The sequence below is a fragment of the Cnephaeus nilssonii genome (assembly GCF_951640355.1).
Source record: "Cnephaeus nilssonii genome assembly, chromosome: 10".
NCBI lineage: Eukaryota > Metazoa > Chordata > Mammalia > Chiroptera > Vespertilionidae > Cnephaeus > Cnephaeus nilssonii.
The window spans coordinates 81,103,505-81,115,678 of record NC_137081.1 but is presented as its reverse complement, the minus strand read 5'-3'; the positions used below and the strand labels follow the sequence as shown (position 1 = coordinate 81,115,678).

The following is a 12,174-nucleotide window of genomic DNA, read 5'->3' as shown; positions in this document are numbered from 1 at the left end:
GCTCTAGAAGCCTCACCTAACATTTGAAAATGGTTTCGCCATCTGCACAGGATTTCCGTATTTGCCTCACTCAATAAAACAATTTTATCCTCGCTGCGCCTGGCCATGGCTCTACCCCAGCATTTTATAAAGTATGTTCCAGAGTTTGCTCTGCCAAAACAGTACTGAAGTTAATGCTAATAAATCCTTTATGCTTAGTCTATTCTTTATTGGTGATTCTTTATGCTTCTGCAGATTCTTTATGCTTAGTCTACTTTTTATAGGAGATTTATAATACGCATTAACATATAGTACATTAAGTGCTCTAAGAAATCATCTTGAGAGAAGCTAGATTTTTTTTCAACTAAGAATTTCCAATGTATTTGACGATGGCACTTTTTCCTCCTTTATAACACCTATTGACAACTCACAGAATATACCTTGGAGAAAGACCCCTTATATCTTTTCACCATCTTTCAAGTGGGAGATGAGAGAAAGCAAGAATTAGAGCATCAATGGGAAAGAAATGCAACAAGGTCAAAGTCCCCACCTCCCCACATCTTGATCTCCTCCTACCCAAGCAGTGTGGACAGACTACTGAAAGCTCTAAAATGATGCTTCCTTTTTTCTCCAAAGGCAACTTGTTCGTGAACCAAGAATACCATCAGTGAAGTCACTGGTGCAGAGCAAGGGGCAACTAGCGCTGCCACATTACTTACCTTAGGATACGGATACTGCTTTCCTTTGGGATACAATGCTCCGGTAAACCGAGGAATAACCATGTTAGGCACCAGTGAATCATTTATCATCAGGAAGGCAAGCCTTTCTCCATCTGGTGACCACCAGTGGGCGATGTGAGAATGCAGAAGTTCTTCTAGAATAAATGAGTGTTATTTGAAACCAACTGTAGAGATGTGGGCTCAGTGACCCACAAAAATCTGTCCTTGAAATCTCCATTGTACATGTACATTTTCTATACTTGTGTTGGACTTTATCAACTTCATAAAGCATTCTCTATTTCTGAGTTACCCCTTTGATCCCACGAAAAGCAGATGCAAAGAAGGAAGAAAGGAAGCAATAAAGTCAGGATGTCATGGGTTGCCAGCAATGTGAACGGAGACAATGAAAGTACTATCAGAGTGAAAAGAAAGAGGACATTTTCAAAGACTAAAATCTTGGACTGCTGGCTCCTAATCGCTCACCTGCCTGCCGACCAGGTCACCCCCAACTGCCCCAACCCTGCCAGCCTGATCACTCTTAACTGCCCCCCCTCTCCCCGCTGGCCTGGTCACCCCTTACTGCCCTCCTGCCAGCCTGGTCACCCCCAACTGCCCCTCCTGCAGGCCTGGTCGCTCCACACAGCCTGCTTGTTCAGTCATTTCGTCGTCCCTCACTAACCCCCCTGCTGCCTGGTCACCCCACGCAGCCTGCTTGTTCAGTCATTTGGTCATCCCTCACTAACCCCCCTGCCAGCCTGGTCATGGGCAGCCATCTTTGTGAGGGTGTGATGGTCAATTTGCATATTGCCTCTTTATCATATAGAATAAGAAATATACCAGATATTTTTTGTGTGGCTCCAGATTCACTATCTACTTTTCTATACCTGCTTTCTGGCCCAGAAAATTAACCTGTATGAAGCACAGCAATGGGATTCCCATGCCCTCTAGAATATGGCCATTAGGGTTCTTTAGCAAGAGCTCAGAGGAGCATAAAGTCAGAGTATTTACTCCTTGAACTCTGTCTTGATATGTCACCTTAGGCTTGCTGTGTGTTTTAAATGATCTCTCTCCTCTTGCCAATGCAGCCACCTCTCCACAGCTTTCTGCTTTTGTATTTGGTAATTGTTCATCTCTATAGTCATAGGCTGCTGCAAGTTTAAATTGTAGCTCCGTCCTTTATATTTCCCCTACACTTTCACTTTGTAAATGATCTCTTTGTACATAAATCCTCTTCAAATTATTGAAAGTGCCACCTCTTTCCTCTTGGGACCCTGACTGATACAGTAATTAATAGCAGCAGTAGACTCAGGAAAGAGATCTTCAAAATTAGATTTTGAGATTAAGTTGGAGATATATCCACCTCTATAACTATATGTACTATCTTTGATTTAATAATAACCTTTCCAGGGAGAATTGCAGCATAGATAATCCATAGGAAGGGATGGAAGCATGAGTAATCAATTGTCACTGGTAATGATGTGGAATGAAGTGCAAATAGAGAGGAAAAGTATTGAGAGGACAAAAGGTGGTGACTTAGTTGCTACAGCAGTGGCAATTGTGAAGATTGTAAAGTTTACCTGGTTCTTATGACATCTGAGAGTCATTATATAGGAAAAAACAAAAACTAAATCCATGACTGAAAGATTTGGAATACACAAAAGGTCACTATGACATATTTGAAGGAGCCCCTCTCTTTTGTAGTTGCAGGGCAGATATGGCTGAGGTCCAAGAGATCATATTAATGTTGCCAGTGAAAATGGATTCTTTTGTAATGTCTTGAGAAAAGAATTTTAAAGAGCATATGCATGGAGGATGTTTACCAGTAAACGTAGTGGTAAAATTTATTGGAATGAAAGGTAAATAATACACCATGGGGATGCAGAGGGTGTGAAAGCTCTTGCAGCAGATGTCCCAGGTTCCTGATAATTCTCCATAGATGTTCGTGGTTCTCAATAAGTAGCAAGCTGTCATTCAAAACCAAACCATCCAACCTAGCTCCTGATTTTCCCAGGGTATGAGTTGGGTTCCTCCCCCTAACCAATCTCTTTCCTAGACCTTTTTGGGTTCTGTGCCCTCATCCACTCCAATCCCTTTCTCAGGGTACGCTTCACCCCTTCTTGTTGCCATTTTGGAATCTATTGGCATGCCTCAAACTAGAAGCACCTCCTTATGCATCATCTTGTCTACTACTGGGCATGCATTCAGCTAAAAATTTCCTCTTCTACCACCTCCCATAATCCTGGTTCCCTGCCAATTGGTACTGGGCATATTGCACCCTGAGGAGACTCATCCTGCCTGCTTCAAAGATTAAGTACCCTCCATGGAGAATACAGTGATCCCTTGGAGTGTGTGAATGAGTCTGTGAATGCTATAGCTTCCTGGTAAGTCAAGTTTAATGGAGTGCTGTAATTTCCTAGTGAAGCAGGCCCAATATCTGATTCAACCTCCCAGTTTATTAAGTTTAGTATCTAGTTCTACTTGCTCCCTTCCTTTATTAATACTAACTACCTATACCAACAGTAAGGGTTGAAAAAGGCAACACAAATCAGGGTCTCAAATGCACTTGTTTTTTAAAGTTAAGATAGAGATAATGGTAGAGAAGTGCTGGGCCGCTGACACATAGGATAAGGATTTTTGTATAAACATGTGCACTATACTTGTGCTTTCTGAACCAGGCTCAGAAATAACAGATTTCATAGTGGAATACTGCTATATGTATCTAATTTTATGGATGAAGATTTTGAACCTCAAATTCCCACAGGTTTGTTAACAGAGGCAACCTCTATCTATAAAGGCATAAAGGTGCAGTGGAAGAGGAATTTCTGCAAAGTTTAACAGTCTGCATCCTTAGGGAATAGTTGGAGCTCTAGTGGCTTGGGATATACTGGTCTATCTCTTCTACAGTGAGAGAAAATTGGTTGAAATTGTACTTGTACAAAAGTAAAGAGGGACTGGACTCTGGATTTTGAAGAAAATATGACCTACATTCCCATGTGCTGCCTTGTTCTATTTCCCAGGTAAGCTGTAAAGGTGCCAGTTCTGAGTAGAACTTGAGCAAGTAAGAGCTATGCAGCAGATCAAGGCCATGGCGCAAGCTTCCCTACCACCTTTACCTTGTGGCCCAGCAGACACAAGGGCAATGCAAGTATCCATGGCGAATGGAGATGCTGTGGAGCTTCCGACACTCACCATATGATGATCAAAGCACAGGCAATACAAGCTTCCCAGAAAGGCCATTTCTCCTGTGCTGATACATATTCTTTATTTCTAAAGCAGCTCTTTACTTGGCTCTGGCAGAAGCAATTAGCCTGACCATGGGATAGCGAGTGACTATGCAACCCAAATGCCCATCATGAACTGACTATTATCTGATTCACTGACCATAAAACTAAACACAAACAGCAACATTCCACTATAAAAAAAAAAAAAGCAGCAGTCTACTGGTATATGGGATTGGTCCAGAATGCATAAGTCAACTGCTCATGGTAGCTTTCTCCTCCTACGTTATCTCACATTTATGCCTCAAGATGTATTTCTAACACAAGTTGGCAGAAAAGTAATAAATGCAGGTCTGGTTAATAGGCAGGTTTGCACATTGTACTGGAACACGCTGGAATTGGATAGGCCCTGGACTACAATCTGATTCAGCAATGGCAGTACAAGACTATAGTAACATAAATCCTGAGCTGGCAGACTTTTGCACAAATATTTAGTTTTCCACTACATGTGGAAGGAGACTTGGCTGAAACCTGGATCCCTGACTTATGCACAATAACTAATAAATGGCCACCAGATGAGAAGAGTAGTATTAGAAAATTAGTGAAAAGAAAGATTAGGGGGAAAATAAGTTCACATATTTTTGTTTAAATCTATTTTTATTGATTTCAGAGAGGAAGGGAGAAGGAGGGAGAGAGAGAGAGAGAGAGAAAGATCAATGATGAGAATCATGGATTGGTTGCCTCCTGCATGCTCCCTAGTGGGGATTGAGCCAACAACCCAGGCATGTGCCCTTGATTAGAATCAAATCTGGGACCCTTCAGTCCGCAGGCCAACACTTTATCCACTGAGTCAAACCAGCTAGGGCAATAAGTGCACAGATTTATCAGAAGGGGTGAAAATGTGAAGACATAAGTGTTCCGTTTAATGTTCAACAGAGCGCATTCACAGCAGGGCTGCTCTCAATAATCCAAAGGGCAAGGTGACTACCAAGTGAACATCAGTTTGCCTCTGACTCCCATCATTATCTGCCGATAACAGTGGTTGTCATTAAACTGTTGATATGGTATTATTTCCCAGCAGTTCCAGCTGACTACCTGTTGGCAGGTGGCTACATGGCAGTCATTCCATGAAGAAGAGTATATTGTCATTATAGTCAGATACATATTCTAGGTATGGATATGCCTTTGCTGCCTGCAGTTCTATCAACACTACTCTCCGTGGACTTACAGAACAACATTAATTACTATGTCACTTCCAAACAAGCAATATTTTATAGCACAAAGAAGGGCAATGGGCTCAGACCCATGGAATTCACTGTTCTCATCATGTTCCCCATTGGCTGTATGTACCTGGCTTGCAGAGGAGTGACATAGCATGCTCCATCTGGGTCTTGGCACTATTTATTTGACAATGACCTTGTAGTTGGGATGTCATCCTACAACATGCAAGTGCCCCTCCTGCACAGCCAGGAAAGCACAGATCTAGGAGCTCAGGGGTGGAAGTGCAGTGTTTTCTTTCACTATCAATTAATAACCCACTGGACACATTTTAGATTTTGTCCTCGTGATAATGAGCTTGGTGGGTTTAGAATTCTTAATGCCTAAAGGAGGATTATCTCCTACAGAGGAAATAGTGGTAATTATCTTCCTCTGAATTGGAAGCTAGAATTTCCTTCTGACCATTTTGGGCTCAATATGACTGAGAAAAATAAACTGGCAGAAAACATAGTCACTGAGTTGAGTCTGATGATTAATCTCATCTGCCAGGAAGAAATGTGTCTTTACTCTACAAGGAGGGCAAGGAATACTATATTTGGAACTCAGCAGATTCACAAATATGCCTTTGTTCAATTCCATCTCACTTTCCAATTTTACATTTCTACATTCCAATTTTCATTTCCAACTGGTATTGTAGCATCCTCATTAAGAAAAAGAAGCAAAGGAATATGATTTGGTAGGACTAAAGTCTGGGTTTGATCTACCAGGTAAATAACCTGCCTTGTCAAAATGTTGGCAGAAGGTAAAGGAAAAAACAAATAAGAAGTTGATGAAGGGACACATGATTAGCAATTAAGGCCACATGATAAGCTTAGTTCTTTTCTTAATTGGAGCATTTCCCCCAGAATCTTATATAAAAAGCAAAAGTGTTAGCTGTAGTTATAAATTTCAGACAGGTGTATATAACTGGACTAATACTGCTATACCTTATGCTCCTCTTTTGAGGACAGAAACTTTTTATCTGAATAATAAGAATACTCCCAGGGTTTCTAACTTTGGTTGGGTATGGCCAACAGACAAATCAAGTAACAGAAGATAGTTAGTGCATGGCATTTACTATATTGTTCCTACCCATTGAAATCATGTGGGTGGGCCTGGCTGTGTCTCTCAACCAAAATTCACCACTTTTATTATTGTGGAAACCACATGATTCAGGTAATAGCTGCCTCCCCTTCTCATTTCAGGTGTCAATAGCTAAACCATTGTTAGCCATTGTCTTTAGTAAGTGCCCTCTTCATATACACAACTTTGAACACTGCTTTTTAAAATATGTTTTTTAATTTATTTCAGTGAGAGGAAAGGAGAGGGGGAGAGAGATAGAAAAATTAACTCAGGATCGAGCCACAACTTGGACATGTGCAATAGGGGGAATTGAACCATGACCTCCTGGTTCATGGTTCAACGCTCAACCATACTGGCCAGGCATCAATGCTATTTTGAATGTGATATCTATTTTTCCAGTTATGATCTTCACCCTGATTCACACAAGCAACTTCAAGTGCAGATGAGGAAACATGAGGCATCCACATGAAAAGAAAATGCTAAATGCAAATTGAGTGTAAACTCTAAGTCTTATGCAACTTGAAGGTGCAAAAAGATCATGATATCTGAAATCCACACTAGGGTTTCTAAGAAGCAAAGCAAGTTCCATCCGGGGTGCTATAATATGTGTGCACAAGTGCTTCCCAGGAATTAGAATGGCCCAGATTTGAGTGCAATATCCATTTGAAAGTTTATATTATCTACTCTCATTTATTTGGAGTGATCTATGACTAAAGTCATTCCTCACAACAATGTTAAAATAGCAGTAGAGTACAAATAGACATTTATTTGGCTTCCTTCAAGTACAAAAACAAAGCTAACTGAAATAAAGAGATGAGTAATAGAATATGTAATATGAATTTTTCTAAGAGACCTCTTGGATAAGGCACACACTTTTTTAATCGCAACAAATAGGTACATTACTCATGGATTTAAACTTCCTGTGTTGATTATATTATTTATAATCAAAGTATTTTTAAAAATTGCATTCCTTTCAATTTCAACGTAGGCTGGGCTCTTCATTGTCTTTATTATACTGATTTAGAAAATCTCACTGCAGAGTAGATGGAATTTTCAATACATGTTGTTTTATATCACAGACAATTAAAAACATGGCCTCCACACAAATAAAACTAACATTTAACCACTGAGTTCTGAAAAGTAAGTGGATTGTATCCATTTGTTGATTATCAACTTAGACAGATAGGGTCTCCTGAGTATCCTATCGCTAGCTAATTCTGTGAATCTGCAGTTGATTTTTTCTTTTAATTTTCAGTATCTCACTGTAGACTTTCTAAAAAAATTATCTACATTCATAACTTCCTCACTTCCCATTTATATCTCCATCCACTGCAATCTTACTTCTGGTGCAACCAACTGAATGAATACATTCTTGTCAAGTTCTGGTAGCAAATCCAACAGTGACTTTGGTGTCCTTAGCTTGTTTGCCCCCAGAGACTCAGCAATATCCATTATCCTATCTTCTTCTGGCTTCCATAACTGCATCTTTAATGTTTTTGTTTATCTGTCACAGTTCAGTTTTATTGGAATTTAGTAAATGCTCAATAATTATTTGTTGAGTAAGTGAAAAAAATGGATGTAATTTCTGTGTCCAAGAGAAGGCAATAAAAATAGGCACTTTGCATTGTTCTCATCAAACAATAAAAAAGTTACAATCACAATGTTGATAAAAATATTGTTTGTCCTGTAATTTCTTTCTCTCAGTTGTTTATTGTCATTCTTAAAGTGCAATGCAAAGATATTCCCCTATTCCACCAGACTTAATTATGTTTATACTTCTAGTCAGTATGCTGATGTGTAGTTCTATATACTTCTATTTACCATGCTTCAACAAAATAGTTTACAATTTTTCACTCCAATAATTTGGAAGTACCCAAAATCTGTACTACTCATTGTATTGCTCTCAGATGATGCTTGACAGATAAACATTCTCAATAACTGTTGGACTGAATTTCAAAGATGAATTTCTTTAAAAATATGAGGGATATTTTAATATGCTTAAATATAAATCATTAGTTCTATTATTTTATATGCTTAATCAATTGAAAGTGACAGTCATTTTTTATTCTATTTGATAGATTCAATACTATGAAAAATCTCAAAGTTGTAAGCTTGGCAACTGTGAATTTTACAGTTTTTTCATAAAAAATTCATCTGATACTTTATTTAGTTAGGTTAAATACACTAATTTATATGAATAACATTAGATGTGCTTTGTGTGAATTATATTTAAATTTTTTGTTTTGAACATAACACTTTTTTTTCTTCTGAACTTCACTAACTCTTTAAAATACATTATGTTTTACTTCCCTTAGGAATTGAATAATACTGGAAATTAAAAAAAAGAGGTTTTAAAAGGACACTTTTCAAAACTTTTCAAGACTTGATACTAGTGACTATAGTTGGGAACAATAGCCACACTTACAGATTGGCCTGGTCCTAAAAAGATTAAGCCATGCCCTTAAATTTGGCATAAAAACATTTTATTATCTTTTATGTGATTCCTTATCTAATCATTTTTTCCCTATGGCATTTACAGAAGGCAAATTTCAATTTAAAGAGTAAGTGAAACTGTTATATATTACTTCTTGAGTCTCTCACACCTACTAATTCAGATCATAATTGATTTCTGTAAAGTAATAAAAAGGAAATCTCCACACTAGATTATCACACACATCCTGTTGAAGATCATAATGCATTCCTAATAGAAATCCCTGTTTTTTGGTGCTTATGTTTAAGGGAAAAGAGAAGCTCTGGATTCTGGTGCTCTTGGCACACTGCACAAGCAAAGTAATAGTGAGAAATTAGGTATATGTGGGACTCTTGAAACATAGGTTGGGATGACAGGCAAAATGTTGAGGGAAAATCAATGATATGAATATGAGGTCCTAAAATATATGCCTAAATCCCTCTACCAAACCTTAACATTAATTCCCTTGGTAGGGTTCCTTCTCTTGGAACTAAAGCAGAACTGACTTAAGTCCATGAATAGTAGGGTTCAGCGTCTTTTGCTGAGAAAAATGACCAGTGAAATCTGACGGCTTAGGTGCATAATGCATGTCATCCTTTATGAAACATTTAAAGGCGTGGAACTATGACAGCTGGAGCTGACTAGGACTACGCACTGGCTTTGAAGATACAGATGCAAGTTAAAGCTCTGCCTCTCATGAGCTCTGAGGCCATGTCCAAGAAGCCTATCCTCCCTGAATCTTGGTTTCTTCAGCAAGTGAATAGATATACTAGCATTGCAAAATTAAATCACATAGCACATTTGGAGTTTCCTACTAGGCCTAGAACATAAGAGCCCAAAGGATTGAGTTTAATTTGAATGAAAAAAAAAAAAAACCCTCATTTTTCTATTTCCCCTTTGGAATGTGTCAGACCTACAATGTCATCACAAAAGTTTTTGTTACTTGTTTGTTCTGCCTATCCCTCAACACGCTGTTCACTCTTAGCCCAAATATATAGAATTTTTATGTTCTAATTAAGAAAAAAAACTAATTTGTCAGATAATGGTCTGTAATGATCTCCTTGCAATTTTCTTTCGAATGCAATACTATAAACTATATAAATTTTTCCTTAAAGGACAGAGGCCCAAGTCATCTTGATCATTGGTCAAGATAGTACAGTTTACATTGAGTATACCCCCAGGTGACTTGATGTTAAGGATCACAATTTGTCACACAATGTAGCAGGCCAGCATGCTATAAAGCACAAATGTTCCCACTAAACTGTTTCTCTCCTCACTGAAGTCCACTACTCCTTATGAATGCTGGCTTACTATGTCTGTCACCACTATTTACTAGTGACCAAACCAGAAGCCAAAGCATCATTCTTGTCTTCCATCTGCCTCATCCATTTAACCACAAAGATCTATCTACTTTACTGTTTCATCAAGTTTAGTCTTCCCTCCTTCTTCCTGCCCTAACCATAGTCCTATTGGTCATTATCTCTTGATAGAACATAGAAAACACCTTATAGCTGTTCCTTAGTTCTTTCTGCCATTCAACCCCAGCTTCACTCTAGAGCCAAATGATTCATTTATATGAAAGATCTAATCTTGACACTCTCTTACTTGAAAAACTCTATTAGTTTCCCTATTTTCCAGGCAAAAAAAAAAATAATTAAAATTCCAGATTATTTTTATTGTCACTATCTCTTGGTTCTTGCTGACTTCCTTTTTCTTAAATGTTATGCCTCAATAATAATAAGCAGATTTTAGTTCCCTAGGTACTCACTATGCTATTTAACCTTATTGTGCTTTTGTAAGCTTTAACCCTTGCTTGGGATTTCCTTCCTGGTTTCTTCTTATGTGTTCTACTTAATGTTTCAGGCTCAACTCAGAGGATTTCTCCTTTAGAAAATATTTGCAAATTCCTAGGATGCGCTAGGAATTTGTTCTTTCAAAGAATCGTGTGTTCACTGTGATTTGGCAATTTACCACACTGCATTGATCTGGTTTCTTGATCTGTCAATGTTTCACGAAGTCCAACAATATTTTAAAGATAAAGGGCATATCTTACATATCTCCTTTAAGTAAGAGATGGTTAACTCTGGCTTTCTAGTTTACCAGAACTACCCAGGTTTCATATTTGTTCCCCACCTGGTTTTTTTGTTTTTGTTTTTCAATTCACTGGGTCATCCCCGGCCCTTCAAATAACAATTCATCTTTTTGAAATGAGAAAACCAGAGTTGGCTTCTGACACTCTCAACCAAAGGACCTTACTTTTCTATCTTGGTATTACAATTTCTAAAAAGTTCATAGCATAATTATGGCTATTTCCACAGTAGCTACTACTGCTCCTGGGGATAAACTGTGGCCTCTCAAATCTTTGATTATTTGAAGCTGGCATATATACAAAAATATATTATAGATATAAATATTCATGTAAACATACACACAAATATCAACCGAAGATGGTTTGACTGTGGTTGGTGGGCACACAATGTAATATATAGATCTTATATTATAGAAATGTACACTTGAAACCTATATGATCATATTAACTAATGTCATCCCAATATATTTATTAAAAATAAATAAATATCAAGGGCTACAACATATCTTTCTTGATAAAATAATTCCACTCAGGAAAATGTGTCTCTTAATGTGAGGTCCTGAGGGTAATATTTTGTTTTATTCCCTGATGTATCTCAGACCCAGACAAGTACTTTGAACATAGCAGTTCTTCCAAAATGTGTGTTGAAGAAGAGAATGGATGAAGAAATAAATGAACTAAGTAATTTACTTTTTGAAAAAACAGAATTAAAAATATTGACTCTGGGTAGAGAGATTACATTTGCCAATGTTGCTCCAGAAAATGTATTTTCTGGGTGATACATAGCTTTACAATTTCTAAAAAAAAAATGGGCTAACTTAGTTTAAATCTTGACATATTTTTCCAAGTCAGTTGCAGAGTCTGAAATCTAGGTATTAAACTCAAGCTTTGATTCCCCAGGAAATCACTACGTATAACTAAGCTGACAATTGGTAAACAACCAAACTAGATAGAGGTTTTCATATCTGATTCTTTTTTATATTCTCAGCTATTATTAAACAATTCGATTGTTATTGCAAATAACTCTTTAGCTAAGTTTTATTTTCCTCCTCTTACAATGGTTTTTAAAATATGACAGAATTTTAAAAGTGGCTTTTTTGAGAGAGTCAGAAAAATTCAACATCTAATCCCTGTGTGCTATAGAGGTGATCATTTGCTTTTGTTAGTTAAGAATTACCAAAAATAAAATATATGTATCTATTTGGCTTGAACAAATATATAAGTGTGGAATCATATAAGTAGATATAAATCACAACCAGTCAAAATATGAGCACATACAAAGAAATGAAAGCATGAAGGCAATTTTGAGAGGAAATGAGGAGAAGAAATAGTGCTGTAAGTATTGTTCTGGAATTGAAC

At 37.6% G+C, this 12,174-nt stretch overlaps 1 protein-coding gene across 1 annotated transcript in view; it reads right to left on the bottom strand.

Moving 5' to 3' along the window:
- The window catches only part of DPP10 (dipeptidyl peptidase like 10), a gene marked incomplete at both ends in the record, with an annotated part of 660,265 nt that overhangs the window by 87,490 nt on the left and 560,601 nt on the right, over positions 1 to 12,174 (bottom strand). Inside the window, one exon of the mRNA XM_079782730.1 lies at positions 699 to 853. Coding sequence (XP_079638856.1) covers positions 699 to 853 — 155 coding nt within the window. The remainder of the gene's footprint in view (positions 1 to 698; positions 854 to 12,174) is intronic.